This window comes from Mustelus asterias, chromosome 18 (assembly GCF_964213995.1).
Source record: "Mustelus asterias chromosome 18, sMusAst1.hap1.1, whole genome shotgun sequence".
In the NCBI taxonomy this organism is placed as follows: domain Eukaryota; kingdom Metazoa; phylum Chordata; class Chondrichthyes; order Carcharhiniformes; family Triakidae; genus Mustelus; species Mustelus asterias.
In genome coordinates this window covers 76,079,090-76,096,110 of record NC_135818.1, presented here as the reverse complement: position 1 = coordinate 76,096,110, position 17,021 = coordinate 76,079,090, and the positions used below count along the sequence as shown (strand labels likewise).

Here is a 17,021-nt window from a genome sequence, read left to right as displayed (position 1 = left end):
AAAACATTTTTTGTAACAAAATGCTATCACACAAAGAGCAGTAAGGTGGTGGGAGGGAGGGGAGAGAAGCGTTGAAAAATATGTACACGCTTTTAAGGGAAAAAAGGTATGTCGCTTTTTAAAGAATAACACGCGAGTGGCAGAAAAAGCAATGAAATGAAAAGGAAGTTTTTTTTGTTTAAAAATTGTGCATGCAACTTGCAAAAGATAATGAAATGAAAAAGTTTTTTTCCCTCTCATCCAGGGATGAAAAAGTAAATTTATTGTGTGATGATTGAGGGGGTGGGAGAGAGCGAGGGAGGAAGGAGCGAGGGAGGGAGGAGAGAGATGGAGGGAGACAGAGGGATGGAGGGGTAGAGAGAGGGAAGGAGGAAAAGGAAAGGAGAGGAAGTGAGGGAGGGAGCGGGAGGGAGGGAGCGGGAGGGAGGGAGCGAGAGAGGAGGGAGAGAGGGAGAGAGAGGGACGGAGACTGTGGGAAATAGAGAGTGTGTGAGAGGGAGAGAGTGGGAGGGAGAGTGTGTGAGAGACTGGGAGGGGAGGGAGGAAGGTGGAAGACAGAGAGAGTGGGGAAAGAGTGTAAGAGAGTGGGATGGAGGGAGAGGGGCAAAGGAGGACGGAGAGGGAAGATGGGAGACATAGGGAGTAGAGGAGTGTGTAAGGGAGAAAGAGTGGAATGGAAAGGGGGAGAAAGGAAGAGGGAGAGAGAAAGTGGGAGAGGTAAAGAGTGGGGGAGAGTGTGTGTAAGTGAGAGAGAGTGGGAGTGAGAGAGAGTGGAGGGAGGGAGAAACTGAGAGTGGAGGAGAGAGTAAGTGAGAGATAGTGAGAGAAGGTGGGAGAGATAGAGTGGGAGAGAGAGAAAGGAGGGAGAGAGAAGGCGGGAGAGTGTGTGTGAGAGAGGGAAAGAAGGAGGGAGAGAAGGTGGGAGGGAGTGTGTAAGAGGAGAGGGCAAGAAGAGGGAGAGAAGGTGGAGAGTGTGTAAAAGAAAGAGCGAGGGGGAAAGAAGAGAGAAGGTGGGAGAGAGAGAGTGAGAGGGAAAGAAGAGGGAAAGTTGGTGGAGAGAGTGTGTAAAAGAAAGAGCGAGGGGGGAAGAAGAGAAAGTGAGAGAGAGAGTGTAAGAGAAAGAGAGAGAGGGGAAAGGAGAGGTGGAGAGTGTAAAAGAAAGAGCGAGGGGAAAGAAGAGAGAGAGAAGGTGGAAGAGAGCGTGTAAGAGAAAGAGAGAGGGGGAGAGGAGAAGGTGGGAGAGAGTGTGTAAGAGAAAGAGAGAGAAAGGAGGAGGGAGAGAGAAGGTGGGAGAGAGGGGTGGGTGTTGCTGCTGGGAAGACAGTGGCTCAGTCAGGTCCTGTCGAGTGAACTGAGTGAAGTGAAGTGAGTGGCTGTGAATGAAAACTCCCTCTCTCTCTCTCTCTGTGTCTGTACAATGTGATGCCTTTGCCAGTAGTAGCCCCCATTGAGCTGGCGGCCAATTCATCGGCTTGACGTTCAAGTTCGCGGGCGCGTCACGTCCGCACTTGAACTTGACAGTGTTCCCTCTCTGTGTGTGTGTGTGTGTGTTTGCTGTAATAGTGTGTGTGTAATGTGTGTGTGTGTGTGCTAGCTCCTCTCCCCCCTCTCTCTCTCTCTCTCTGACGGCCATCCCATAATCCATCTCCATCCGCCATCTTTGCATTATTTCCAATTTATTTTCTGTCAGGGGCTCTGATGAAGATATTTTTCTCTGGAGTCTCCGGCTTTCCGCTCCAGATGTGACCGACTATGTCTCGCCGCAAGCAAGGCAACCCTCAGCATTTAAGTAAAAGGGAATTTTCGCGTAAGTAACCATTCAAAAAAAAATATCATAAAAAATAATAAATGAAACAACCCTCTTTTGCCCCCGCTTCCCCCCCCCCCCCAAAAAAATAAAATTTAAAAAAAATTAAGGAAATTTTTTTCTGGATATTTATATACGATATAAATTGTTAATGTTTGAGGTGGATAATTTTCTGAGCGTTGTCTTCTAAATATTGTTTTGAGGTGCATTGCACAGGATGACAACAAAACATTGAGACTTTTAAATTCTGCAGAGTTTTTAATTGCAGGAGGGGGAGAATTATTTATCTTTAATCGGTCCGTTGCTGGAATCAGTTCTTTTTGAGCATGGTGCGATGTATGATTTTAATTTTTATTAAAAGAGCATGATTTGAGTGAGCCCTCGGTGCAAGCATGTGTATTCTTTTATATAGTGTGTTTAACAACCGGCTTTTGCAACATTTCACACTGGGAGAAGTTGCAATTTTTTCTGCTCCATGCGTGAAGTGTATCTTTTTTTTTGCCGGGCGCTCCTGCTGAGGAGTTTGGGTTGAGATTTTATTTCATTTATTTTTTATATACAAAATAATAGAGACAAGCAGGGGAAAAAAAAGTTTGTGCAATAGTGCGTTGGAGTTGTCCCTCTGCATTGCTCATTGCAGGGGTGTCCGATCTTGCATGCGGCGGGTGTTTGTTGGTTTTTTTTTGGTTAGGGGTGGTGGGGGGGGGGGGGGGGGGGAAAGGTTTGGTGCGAGTTTGCGAAAAGTTGCGAGCGGCGCGCGTGGAGCCCCGGCCGGCGCGAGGGAGGGGAGTGTGGGGATGGAACGCGGCGGTTCGCAACGTTCCAAACGTGGCCAAATAAGGAGAAAGTCGGAATATTTATGGTGCTTTATTCTGCTAAAAAAATTTAAATAAATATATTCTTCCATCCCTCTCTCTCGCTCTCCCCCCCCTCCTCCTCTCCCCTTCCTCCTTCCTTTCCTCCCTCTCCCTCCCCATCCTCCTCCTCCTCCCGCTGCCCCGACAACAACAAAAAAGGGGGGAGAGATTGCATTGCATAAATTGCAATTCGGCTGCAAAGACAAGCCTGATAAAGAGCAGCAAATCTCTCTCTCCCCCCCCCCTCCCTCACTTCTCCCCCAAAACCCACCCAACTCCTACAACCCCACTCTTTGCAAACAACTCCTGCTATTGCATTATGTTTTTTTGGGAGGGGTGGGTGTGTGTGTGTAATTTTAGGACAAGAAATTCTGCAGATTTTATTTATTCCCCCCCTTTTGGAAATCATCGGATCTCAAAATAAATAAAGGGGTATAATGTTATTCTTTCTCCCCCCTACCCCCCCACCACCACCCCCAACCACTCTCCGCCCCGAATCTCAACCTTTCCGTGTGTCCATGCAAAAAAAGGGTCGGAATATCTTTTTTCTTTTTTTTCAATGAAGATCGGTTCCATTTTTCTTGCAAACTGCAAATTTCAGAGAGAAAGAGAAAGGTAAATGCGTTTTTTATTTTTTTTAAAGGGAAAGGAAAAAAGATGATTGGGATTCTTTGGAGAGAAGTTGGTTTGGGGGGGGGGGAGAATGGGGGGAAATCGCATGCATCTGAGATGTTGACCACTTTGTTCAATTGCAAAAAATAAGATTAAATCCAAAGCGTTTTTTTTGCTCTTCTATTTATTATTATTTCCAAATGGTGTGTATGTGTGTTTATATATGTGTATGAAATACCTGCTCTGGCACGTTGCTGTCTTTTAGAAAGCGCTCACTTTTTATTTGTAAGATTCTGCAACTCGTTGAGAAGGTAAAATGCTTGTGAGACATTTGCAAACTCTGACAGCCGCGATGGTAATTTTTTTGTTGGGGGCGGGGGGGGGGGGGAAGAAAGAGACAGGTTTTTAAAAAAAATTGTGAAAATGATTCCGTCCCTGACCCAATGAATGAATCGTTTTATTTAAAAAAAAATTAAATGCACGATTTCACCCCCCCCCCCTTCCTCTGCAGGTTGCATTTATTTTAATGCATGATTGTGTGAGTAGGTATTTGTTTTTTTTATTCTCCACCCTCTCCCAGACTTGTCCATCCCGGCTCGGAAATACGAGCGTGGGGGTGGTGGGGGAAGACTCTCTCCCTTCTCCATACCTTTCTCCAGTGACTGAGAAATTAATGCCAGGCGGCCCGATTTGCAAATCCGACCTCCTCCCCCTTCAATATTTTTTTCTTTTGCACCGTGTGCGGACAGTGGCCGCTTTTTTAAAAAAAAAGCCCCCCCAAAAATAAATGCCACTTCAGGCAAAGCACAACTTGCATCCATCCCATCCTCCTGGACATTGCAAGATGCAATTCCAGTTTGCCCATTAATAAATCTCTCCTTGCTACACAGCCGCCGGTGGAGTGTGTGCTTGTGTGTGTGGGGTGGGGGAGAGATTTAACAATTCAATATGCAATGTGTGTATTTTTTTTTGCACGCGGTTTAGTCCTTGCTGTTAAAATCTCTGCAATGTTTGTAGAAGTCCTATGTTTTTTTTGTTGCAGGGCTGGGTTTGCTTAAACTTGAACGGGCTGCCGGGGAGGAGGGGGAGAGAGAGAGGCAGGAGGGTTAGTTAGACATTGAACTTGGGCTTGCACTGGGGGTCCGAGTTAGACTCCTTTGGCTGCCTTTGTTACTGAATAAAAGGGTTGGGAGGAGGAGGAGGGGGGTGGAGGAGGAGGTTGGGGCAGAGAGAGAGAGAGAAATTCCCATTGAAGTGCTTTCGCTTTGCAGTGCATGTGTGTGTGTGCGCGCATCGCCACAAAATAAACTCAGCAAATAAAAAAAAAATGCACCGAGGATAATGAGTGAGATTTAAAGATAGTTGCAATTGCAAATAAACTTTGTCCAGGATTCCAACTCAAAGCGCGTGGGTCCCGCGCTGGGGGAGCCGCAGTGACGAGCGGCCGCCGCAACGGGGCGCTCTAAGTCAACTCATCAGTGCCCAGTCCCCACTACCTGGAAACTGACTACTGTGTCACACACACACACAACACACACACACATCATGTACACTTCTCCCCAAGTGTAAAGAAAGCATTTGCTGCAGCATTCATTCCCCCCCCCCACACCTTTGCACTTCTCTCAGTTCCCCCCCACCACCAATATGTTTAATTTCTGAGATACACTTTTATTTCTGATAATCCACATATCCTGCCTTCTGCCATTCAAGTCTCTCTGTCTTTCTCTCTGTACATATCAACTTCTGGCACAGCACAGTCAGAATCAGTTTGGTCAAGACTGTCTTGATCTTTGGGGAGGAACTTGATTTCACAGATGTGGGGGGGGGGGGGAGATGCTGATCGTTATTAAAATAATGGGTTGAAATATCCAAAAGCAATCCTTTTGATATCATTCTTATTTGAATTAATTTAAACGCTGTACAGGGCGACGTAATGAAAATGTCAGATGCACCGCTTTGTCTTTCTAAAAAAAAACAATATTTGGTGTGTTATGTGTGCGTGTGGCTGACAATTATTTGCCAAATCTCCAAAAATATTTAGGATGCTGCAGTGATGTGGTTTATTTTCCACCGTGGGCGAGAGAAAGAGAGATGTGTTCGAAAGCAATAAACACATTAATTTTTAAAATATCCGTTCAAGTTTGTGATTGCAGGCGTTTAAGGCAAATTGAGATTGGGTGTCTGTGCGTGCTTGTTTGTTTGTTTTATTGTGAGTTTCCTTAAGCTAGCGAAGAACCCAGGCCAACGATAAGGAGAGAGAAAACACTTCGACTTGTACAGGAGTGAAATGCTTCTGAGCGTCAACCCTTCCTTCATTGTTTTTTTTTGCGCTCGTAAAAACCCAGGAATAAAACAAAAAGTGCCTTAAGCAAGTTATTTAGAAATAAATTAAAGCAGAGGGGATACACTTCAGCAGTTGTACACACGTCAATGAGTAGGTTAGATGAATATCATCATTTTCTTGCTAAAATGACAGCAGATGTGGGAATTGATTAATGATAGAACAATCGCAGAGAGTCTATTTGCCTTTTCTGTGTCTTCTGACATTAAATATTGTATGTTTTATTTTATGTATCAAATGCAGATTTTTTTTGTTGCGTGGAGTGTTGGCGTAATCTCCCGATTATTTGCAGGCTGCTGTGTATGAAAAATATATGCCACCTCGTTTAGACTTCTACAGGGTTTTTGCTTGCCCGGAAATAAATAATACTGCTCTGACTGCACAAACCTATTTGTACACTCTGGCTTGTTGGATCAGTTTTGCCGCTGATTAATATTCCTTGAGAACCTGCTAAGGTTTTTCAAACGATGCAAAAAAAAAAATCGTATCACTGAAATAATGAGGCTTCTTGTAATCCTGTGACAGAGCAAGTTGTTAAACTTTGAGCGACTGTCTGTGGAGAGCACTAAAATGTTACGTGCTTGTCGGTACAATGGCCGGGGAGCTGAAAGGAGGCAGATGAATCAGAACATTCCTATTCATGCTTTGTCTTCCCAGTCTCTCCCTCTCTCCCCCTCTCCCCCTTTGTTGTTCTCGCTTGTTAATTGCACCTATCAATGTAGAAACCTGTGTACAAAATTTCAATGCGGCGTCCCTACCCAGCAGCCTAACTCGCTGCAACGACTTGTCCAGTTTATTTACCCGGACGTGAAACTGAAATTGGTGATGATTTTAAGATAGGGCTGTAAAAGCATTACCTCCAGCTCAACAAAAGCCCCAGAAAACCACCAGTTGTGACGTTTTCATCTTAAAAATGTCCTTCTTCGTGTTAAGCCCTTAATTTTTTTGGTTCAGGGAGGGCGGGGGGGGGGAGATTGTCCTCTTCGATTAGTCTTTCTCGCTCGTGGTACAACTCTATGTTGACTGTCACTAAATCCAGAGAGGTTTATAATGCAGATTTTGGGGAGGGAGTGGCGCGGGCGGAGTGCGGGGGAGGAGGGGGGGGGGTTTGGTTTAGAATATTCAGCTGCTGAACCCTCTCACCTCTGAAAAATAACCAACCTTGGGTCTGGTGAATGACTCCCACATTCAGCACAGCCAGAATAAACCCCAAGCCAATATATCAGTAAACGTGAAATTAAACTGAATGAGGGAGAGCTACAGTTGAAGAGTTTATCTAGATTTATGAGAGGCGAGAGTGTTAGTGTTAGAAAGGACCCTTTTGTTTTTTTTCTTCCCCCAGTGTTTTGTTTATCGAGTTGAGCCTTGGGTATCTTCTATCGCCTTCCCTGTGTTCTGTTTCACTGACTTGTTGTATGCAAGGTGCAAAGATATATTCAGAAAAAAATAAATAAAATCCTTTTTCTGGCTCCGCTGTCATTCTCACAATTCCTTTATTTCGTGATTGCAGAATAAAAAAGATGTTTTGTTTGAGTGGGGGAAAGGAAGGGGGGAAATGTTGGCCAGTGGCGTTTGGAACCCGTGTGCGATTTAAAAATGGTATGCCAACTTATAAATGGGGATGGGGTTGTTCAGTGAAAGTTCCAGCTAAATGCAACCTCTCCTTTCTCTCTCTCCCGCTCTCTCTCTCTCTCTCTCTCACCCCCTCCCCGCCATTACTGCGCGAAGCAGAGGCTGACCATGTGGAGACGGCGAGCACGGACGAAGAGGACGCGGCCATGGCTGGGCCGGGCGGCGGCGGAGACCACGACCTGCTGACCTGCGGGCAGTGCCAGGCGCACTTTCCGCTGGCCGACATCCTCATCTTTATCGAGCACAAGAGGAAGCGCTGCAACGGGGCGGGCATCTGCTTCGAGAAACCCCTGGATAAACGGAGCCCCTCGCCCCGGCACCCGGAGCCCAGGAGAGTGTCTGAGCCCGTCGAAATCGGCATCCAGGTCACGCCCGAGGAAGACGACCGGCTACTAACGCCTACGAAAGGAATTTGCCCGAAGCAGGAGAACCTTGCAGGAGGTAATGCGTCTGGTACCACTCAACGTACTGATAATTCCCCTGTGTTTGTTGCTTAATATGTGGAGGGGGGAGGGGGGGTGGGGGGGGGGTGGGGTGGGTACACAGTGATAGATCTTCCTGTCCCCACTCCATCTCTTCAGGTACATTCAGCATTTTGCTTTAAGCCTTCACGGGCTTTTCAGATCTTCCTACTCTCCTGAATCTGTACCTAGTTTAAAAATACACGGGGATGAGGAAAACCTGTCTGAATGTGCAAGTTGCTTTGCCACGCTCCTACCTACACTGTATATAGCATGCATCATGAGAATTGTCACACACATACACACACACATACACACTATAAATAGATAGGAGGAGGTACAGTTGGCCCTTTGTGTGTTTTTATTTTAAGCATTTTCAGAGCTTGCTGTTTTTGTATATAATTTCATTGCTGTCACTACAGAGAGGGCTCCTGGGACGCGTGCGTGCTTTTGAGTGCAACTCCTAGAGAAGGGATAACTTTAACCGTTCACGGTGCTGCAATGTAAAAAAAAAAGTGTTCTGAACCAGTGGGTGGTGACATGTGACACATGGAGCTTTAAGGGTTAATAGGATGTCAATTGTATGTGTGTGTGTGTTTTTTTAATGTACCAATACTGATTCACACTCGCTGTTGTGTTGTGGGGGGCGGGGGAAACTGATGTTACGGAAGGAAAGAAAAAGAATTGACAAGTTGCACCCAGAATGTCAAAGGAAAGACTGCCATTGTGTTGACTGAAATATCAACTGGGATTTCAGCTCCCCTCCCTGACCCCCCCACTCCCAGCCCCTATTGGAAGAGTACGAACTTAACCATATTCAACAAAAAAAAATGACTGCATGTAAACAAAAAGTTAGGCCTAAGCTGACTACTGCATTTCTACGTTTTCAAGTCGGACTTGTGACCTGTAAGCTTCCCGGGTCAGGTCTTTTTTGGACAAGGGCTTTAAGTGATGATGGTGCAGGGCTAGAAATTCACGGTCCGACCGTAACTTCAAAGCCTACTTGTGACAAGTTGTGAAATTGGACTTGACGAAGACTTGATGATTTGTTGGTGGCGTGGAGTGGGGAGGGGAAGAGAAAAACAGAACCCCCCTCCCCCGCCCTCCACTCCGTCTCTCTCTCTCTCTCTCTCTCCCTCCAAACCCCCCAGAGTGGCATTTGATTGATCAAGGCAGGGTGACATGCCACTGGTTGATCTAAGCTCACGCCATCTTAAGTGCACATCGTTCAAAACCAGTGAGCTGTCCTACGGTAGCGGTGGAAGTGAATTTTGGGAGTGGGCGAGCCGGTGACTGGCTTGAGGTTTTGAGGTCGCGTGTGATCAGGGCGTCTTTGCTACACTTGTGCGTGTACGGTCACAGGAGTACATGTTTGTCTGCATTGTGTTCTTACCGTACAAAGTCTCTGTCAACTTATCTTTCAGAGTGCCGCTAAACAGTAAATCGCAGACATTTGTACAAAACACTCCACATTGCTGGTGACTTCACTCTTCATCAAGAAGCTCCTCTTAATGGAGTGAAGCTTCTTAAAAACTTTAATACATAATTTTTTATGAAAAAGCTTCTATTGGAATAATCAGCACTATTGTGAGTGTAGACATTTTTTCAGGGTATGAGAAGGTTCTTTAAAGGATAAAAGAGTTGAGACACAACCCGATTAGCCATGAGCTTATTGAATGGTGCAGCAGACTCGAAAGGCTGAATGGCCTTCTCCTCCTCCTGAGTTCCTATTTTAAAATATTTAGCATGATTTGGAATGGTGTGGGGTTTTTATTCAGTTTTCAAAGTTTACGGCGTATTTATTGTCTGAAGGCCAATGAAAGGGGTTATTTTGGTGATTGATGTGGGGAGTGGAGTTATAAATTTGCAAACAATATTGGGAGGGGTGGAACGCACGTGTTGATTTGTCCTTTTGCAGCAATTAGCAAACCCCTTCGGTGCTCACGGGCCTGAAGATGGAAAATCAGTGAATCGGGTGACTTGAGCCGGTGCTTAAAACAATGTCTGCTTGACTCTCTCACGTCATGTGTGCAGACCCTCCTCGAGAGAGAGAGAGAGAGAGAGAGAGAGAGACACACACACACACACACACACACACACACAAACGCATGCCTTTGCCTTCTCCCCCTTTATGCCTCAGCCACTCATGCAGACACATCCTTGCCTTCTCCCCATTCTCTCTACCACCTCACATACGCACACACGTGCATGTGTCGCCGCCTCCCCCACCCACATCCCCCCCACCCCCTCCCTTTCTTCTTCTCCCCACTCCCCCCCACCATCGCCAAGAATCTGCTGGTGGGCCATTTTGTTAAGTTTAAAAGAGTGGGTGGGGTACCAGGCAGATTTAGTGTCTACGGGCGAGGGGCTTATCCAGAAATCCCAAAGATATAATGAAAACAGAATGGCCCTCTTTGCTTCCCTTTGATGTCTTTGACAGTCAGAGAACTCACAAGCGCGGTGTTTTGTTTGTGATGGCTTGCCTTAGACTCACAGGGTGTCCTTTAAAGCAACTCGGATTAGAAAGCAACAGTTTAAAAAAAAAATGGTTTCAAGTTTTTCGCTAATTGACATCATGCGGACATTTTTAGCTTGCAGATTTGTTTATTTTGTCTTGAGCTAAACTCGTTCGGATTGAGACAGAAAAATCTGATAACCGTCAATAGCGAATCCCAGGATTTTGCAAAGGGGATATGCGACTGTGTTAACAGTTACTCTTCTTTAATGAAATGCATCTTGTGAAATGAAGTGTAATCGCACGCTAATTATTGTGATGCTGCAGTTAATTCTGCCATTCCTTCCTCGCCTTCCTGCTCCAAAGTGTAAGGATCCTTCCTTGAACTGTTCCCCCAATAATTTGCCATTGCCGTAGATTATCGCTCCCTGGGAACAGACAGAAAGAGCATTAATTATCACACATTGGAGAGTATCGTACTATCTAGACATCCGAAAGCTGGGATTATTTTAGGAGTTAGGAATCCAGCCGGAAATTAGGGTTGTCAACACCTCAAGGATGGCACTTTGTCCGAGGAAAGTCATGCTGTATTTTTAAAGTGCAGCATTGTGTTGCAGGATGCCAGGTACAATTTGGCGAACAGCACTTTGTTGCATCTATTTGTTTACAGTGATGTAGGGAAAAATATTTTTGCAGAACTTTGGAAATGTAGCTGTGGAAGTATGCCAGCACCTGCCGGGTGATGCAGCCTTTCATTGTTCGATTTGACTCGCAGTCTTCCCGTTGTGCTTGCTTACACCTTGCTCTCACTGAATGGGGCTATTTGCTTCGTGCCGCGGCTGTACTTTAACAAACGCAGCAAGATTGTGGGTTACTGCAGTCTGCTGTGTTCCTGGGTGTGTCCTTTTCTGCATGTATCCATGTACAGACACACAACACACACACAGGCACAAACACAACACACGTGCACACACAGACAACACACATGCACACATACACAAGCACAATGCACACATGCACACACAAACAACACACACGCACATACAAACACAACACGCGGCTCATATGCACACACAACACGCACACATGGACTGCAATGATTCAAGAAGGCAGCTCACCACCACCTTCTCAAGGGCAACTGGAGATGGGCAATAAATGCTGGCCTAGCCAGCGACACCCATGTTCCACGAATGAATTAAAAAAAGCCACAGACAACGCACACAGACTACACACACACACAACACAGGCACATACACACACATATGCTGTCTTTCACGTTTTGTACACAAAAGTACCCACAGCCGTCCATGTGTGCTTATGTGCTTGATGGCAAGGCCAGCATTTATTGCCCATCCCTAATTGCCCTTGAACTGAGTGGCTTGCTGGGCCATCTCAGGGGGCAGTTACAAGTCAACCACATTGCTGTGAGTCTGGATTCACATGTAGGCCAGACAGAATAGGGATGGTAGATTTCCTTCCCTAAAGGACATTAGAATGTACACATGCATGGACATTCCCTCACAGTCATGTCATGCGCATGATCTTTCTCTCTCTCACCCACTCGCACACACTCTCAAGCTCAGCGACACACAGCTTCTCACACACACATGTAGATATTTTCACATATGTATACTCTTTCACAAATGTGCTCCTATGCACACAGACACATGTTTACACACATATCAAGGCTCTGATACAACCGTCTGATTTTTGTACACTGCTTGCCTTTTCTGGATGCGGTTGGAAGCTTGCGCCTAGCACATCTCTGGTGCACACCAGAAACATCTGACTCCTGCTATTTGTCTTTGCAAATTGCATTTCAGAACTGAGCATAAAATGTGGCCACATTGAACCCCGGATGTATCTGAACAGCCAGTATTCTGCTCCCACAGTTACTGCTATATCCCAGAGCTCTTTGGTTATATGATGTCTCTGCAGTTCAATCCCACCAGTCAGTGCAGTGGAACAGAGCCAGTCCTGAGTAAGCTTTGCTTGAATTCCCGGCCTCAACATCAAAGTTTATTTATACATTGTGGCCCTGATAGATACATGCTGAAACAGAAAGGTGAAAAAGGAGACTTATTTACAGGGGTGTGTGTTCAGACACAAAAAAGCAAAAAAGCTCTGTCTGCCTTATTTCCCTGTCTGTCTGTGTGTTTCTGTCTCTGTCTGCATGTCTCTGTCTGCATGTCTCTGTCTGTGTGTCGGCGTTTCTCTGTCTGTTTCTCTGTCTGCGTGTCTGTCTTTATGTGTCTGTCTTTGTGTCTCTGTCTGTGCCTCTCTGTCTCTGCGTGTCTCTGTCTGCGTGTCTCTGTCTGTGTGTCTCTGTCTGCGTGTCCCTGTCTAGTGTTTCTCCATTTAATGTTTCTCTCTCTGCCTTTGTGTGTCTGTCTTTGTGTGTCTGTCCATGCCTCTCTGTCCGTGCCTCTCTGTCCGTGCCTCTCTGTCCGTGCCTCTCTGTCTGTGCCTCTCCGTCTCTGTCTGCGTGTCTCTGTCTGCGTGTCTCTGTCTGCGTGTCTCTGTCTGCGTGTCTCTGTCTGCGTGTCTCTGTCTGCGTGTCTCTGTCTGCGTGTCTCTGTCTGCGTGTCTCTGTCTGCGTGTCTCTGTCTGCGTGTCTCCGTCTGCGTGTTTCTCCGTCTAGTGTTTCTCCATTAGTGTTTCTCCGTTTAGTGTTTCTTCGTCTAGTGTTTCTCTGCCTAGTGTTTCTCTGTCTCTGTCTAGTATTTTTTTGTCTCTATGTGTCTCTTGTCTGTGTGTCTCTGTCTGTGTATCTCTGCCTCTATCTGTGTCTCTCTGGCTCTTGTGTGTCTCTGTCTCTCTTTTTATGACTTTGAGTGTCTCTCTCTCTGATTCTGTGGGTGTATCTCTGTCTCTATCTCTATCTCTCGGTCTCTGTGTGTGCCTCTATCTCTTCCTGTCTGTCTGACTCTCTCTGCCCCCTCTCTCTCTCTCTGACTCTGTCTTTCTTTCTGTCTCTCTGTTTCTCTGTGTATGTGTCTCTGTCTCTGTCTGTCTGTGTCTTTCTATGCCAGCCATTTTTCTGTAGATAAGATACTCTATTTGAGGCTGTTGATGTTCCTCCTGATTAAGTGTTTCTATCTCCTTTTCTTTAACTCTCTTTTTCCCTCCCCCTTATCCTGTCTCTTTCTATCTATTTTTCCTGCATGCTGTCTCCCTCTCTTACTTTAATCTCCCTCTCTCTCACTGTTTCACAGAGCTACATTAGATGCCTTCTTTCTCAAAGGGATATTCTTGGTGAGCTTATTCTCTTCCCCGTCTGTTGCACAGAGGGACAAATGGGGGAAGGACCACGTGAAGCATTGTAAAGTGATTCATACCGTGGACCCGTTTGCCTTGAGATTTGTTGCTTGATTGTTGTGGTTAGTTGGTGGATCAGGCAGAATTGTTGGGTTTCTTTCACGTGGCTTTGGACATGGAATTGGAGAAATAGCCGGTGGTATTACTGACATTTACCCCGTCCCACCCCACTTCTGTTTCTCTTTGGAAAATTGCTCTCTCTCTCTCTCTCTCTCTCTCTCTCTCTCTCTCTCTCTCTCTCTCTCTCTCTCTCTCCCCCCCCCCCCCCCCCCCACCACTATTACTCATCAAGTAATGATTAGGAGGATATTGAACTCTGGAAGACAATGCAGCTCAAGCACCTGATCCTGTTCCTACCTGATTCTCATGGGCATGTACTTTGTGTGGTCAATGGGTGGTTTGGGGTTGGGGGAAGTGTTCCTAGAATAAGGAACAGGAAGCCTGGCTGGTTCTCTCCCCATCCTGGGTACCCTTACCTAGTTTTTATAGCATGTCTTGCTGCCCACTGCCGCCCTCATGGGCTGCCTCAGATGTACTCCACCCAAGAGCGTGTTTTCCATGCCCCTTTACCCCGTCATTGCTCAGTGTGTTGCCAGCACCATGAGCTAATCCGCCAAACGTCGGTGTTGAAGAAAATAAAATGTTTCCCTCCAATTTTGCATGAAAATGTCTGGAATGGAATGGTTAAGTTGAGGGAGGGGGGGGGGGAGCGAAGAGTGTTGCCGCTGTGCTCAGACACGACACCGGTGGAATAACTTTAAACGGTTTGATCTTTACCTATGCTTTCATCAGATGGAGGTACCCCCTCCCCCCCCCCCCAATCTTTCTCTGCCCCTCCAGCTTTGTACAAAACCTATTATATTGCCCCCTATTCTGTACAGAGTGGACCATCTTGAGATGAACAAGGAAGTGCGCAGGTCAACCAGATTCCACGCAGCGCCAATTTAATTACAATCCCCGTTCCCTGCTCAAATTTCAAAATAATTTTTGCGCATGTGTGTTTTGTTCTGGAGGCCTGGCAATGTTCAAAATCGAGATTACATATTCTTTACCGCTGCTGGCATTTTCCTTTCTGAGACAGTTGCCAATAACTGCCTGGGAGTTAAGACGGTTTTATTTTAAATGGGGTAGAATTGAATCCGTTTCATCAGATGTCGATGGACAGTTAAACCTCGGCATTGGTAAATTTTTGTACAGCCTGTGGTACCCTACTTAAAAATGGTTTGACAGGTGACTGTGAAACTGTCTGCCCCAGAAGGTGGTGGTGTAGGATGGGCAATGGGGAAGCAGGGGCGGGGGTTTGGTTGGAGGTGGTGGGGGTCAGGGGTGGGGTGGGGGGGGGGGGGGAAGGTTTGCTGTTCGGGGCGGTGATGGTGAGGTGGGAGGGAGGGGATCTCCTTCGGGCCTGGGGCTGGGTGGGGGCAATGATTCAGGGAGCCGCAAAGTGATGCGCTGCCTCAGTTTTCCCCTGACGGTGCCCAGATTTGGTTTGTGGCTGGGTATGATGACAGCAGTAATCCAGTGATTGAGGATTTCCGAATGCCGCACGACCAGATTTATTTTACCAGCCTGGTTGGTGTTGGCCGAGGTAAAGTGAACCTGTTTGGGAGGTTGCCGATGGGCTTGCTCCCTTCATAGTTCAGTGTGTGCCAGGGAGAAAATTGGCAATAAAAATAAAAACTGCTTTCCTTCTGATTTACTCTCGGGACCGTCTGCAGGTACCTGTGCGCGCGCACACACACCAACGCACACACACACACACAAATATACACACACACACATATACACACACACACACACACAAATACACACATATCAACACACACATATACACACACACACCGCTGCACAAATATACACACACACAAATATACACACACACATGCACACACACAAATACACACATATCAACACACACATATACACACACACCGATACACAAATATGCACACACACAAAAAGACGCACACACAAACACACACACACATACACTGACACATGCACATATACACATGCACGCGCGCACACACACACACACACAGGGATTAGTAAGTTTACGGATGATACAAAGTTTGGACGGGTGGTTAACAGTGAGGCAGAGTGTCTTGGGCTGCAAGAAAATATAGACGGAATGGTCAAATGGGCAGATAAGTGACAGATGGAATTTAACCCTGAAACGTGTGAGGTGATACATTTTGGAAGGGGTAATTTGATAAGAAAGTAATCAATGAAAGATAGGACACTGGGAAGTTCTGTGAAACAAAGGGACCTTGGTGTGTTTGTCCACAGATCTCTGAAGGTGGAAGGGCATTTTAGTAGGATTGTGAAAAACACATATGGGACACTTGCCTTCATCAATCGAGGCACAGATTACAAAAGCAGGGAAGTCATGTTGGAGTTGTATAGAACCTTGGTGAGGCCACAGCTGGGATTAGTTGGGAGTTCAGGTGTTTCTAATGTGTTGGTGTGGACTCGATGGGCTGAAGGACCTCTTCTGCGCTGTATGATTCTATGGTTCTTGTTGCTTTGGAAGAACAATAGACAAAAACACTTGCTTGTTGCTTAGAGGCCAAGGAATTCTGTGGTTCGAGGGATCAGGGAATATCCGCATTTCTGGCCAGTGTATGTGCGGAGGGGGCATAGTCCCACCCCCCTCCCACCCTACACTTCACTGGACAGTTTCTATGTTGAAGGACGGGGAATATTGGCGGTGCAGGTGCTAGCAGAAGGCATCTCTTCAGGTGGCAGCTTGGCTCAGTGGGTGGCACTCTCATCACCGAGACAGGTGGGCATGGCTCCTAATCCCATTCCAAAGACTTGAGCACACAATTGAGGTCGACACGTCAGTACCAAGGGAGTGCAACTCTGCCAGAGGTGCCAGCTTTGAGATGAGTTGCCTTGGTGCTTGGGTAGATGCACCATTGCAAGACGAGCAGGGGTGTTCTCCTGGCGCGCTAGCTCATATTTAACCTTCAGCTCCTATTCGATTATCCAGTGGTTTATCTCAGAGCTTCCTGTGGGATCTTGCTGTGTGTGCATTGGATGCTGTGTTTGCCTGCGTAATAATGCCAGTTTCACTAAAACAAAGTAGTTGATCGTACTGTAGATGGAAAAGGTGCCAAACAAATGAAACTTTATTCACGGTCGCACTGGCCTGTTCATTTGAGCCTCAACATCTGAAAGTGGTTGTCATTGTTGTAATATGAAGAAGACGTTCATAGCCTCCATGTTTCCCATTGAACCTGCTTCTTCTATTCCTCTCCACTCCAGCCACCCTCCACTCTTCCAAAATCAAACTGGGTTAAGTATCCAAAGGCACAGAGACTCTGGAAGGAGGAAAGGAGGCAAGCTTCCCAGTATTTCCAGTGTCCCGGTTTAAGACGCTGACAGTGTGGGAAAACACTTTCCCACATCACCTTTTGACTTAAGCCTGGAACAAAGCAAGTGAATTGCTGCAGTTCTGATGGTTTGACTTCCGACATTTCCATCTGTTTAATCAGCAACTGATTCCCCAAATGAACAGAATCGCTGCCAGCCA

At 46.4% G+C, this 17,021-nt stretch overlaps 1 protein-coding gene across 3 annotated transcripts in view; it reads left to right on the top strand.

Annotated features, from left to right (window-relative positions):
- Window positions 1-1,510: 1,510 nt before the first annotated feature.
- LOC144507275 (B-cell lymphoma/leukemia 11B-like) overlaps window positions 1,511-17,021 on the top strand; it is a 170,318-nt gene continuing 154,807 nt past the window's right edge. For 2 of the 3 annotated variants that reach the window (XM_078234308.1, XM_078234307.1), the window contains exons 1-2: window positions 1,511-1,807; window positions 7,349-7,690. In XM_078234308.1, coding sequence (XP_078090434.1) covers window positions 1,753-1,807; window positions 7,349-7,690 — 397 coding nt within the window. In that variant the 5' untranslated portion in view covers window positions 1,511-1,752. Of the gene's footprint in view, window positions 1,808-7,345; window positions 7,691-17,021 lie in introns of all 3 variants that reach the window. The other variant, XM_078234306.1, reaches the window with a different exon arrangement.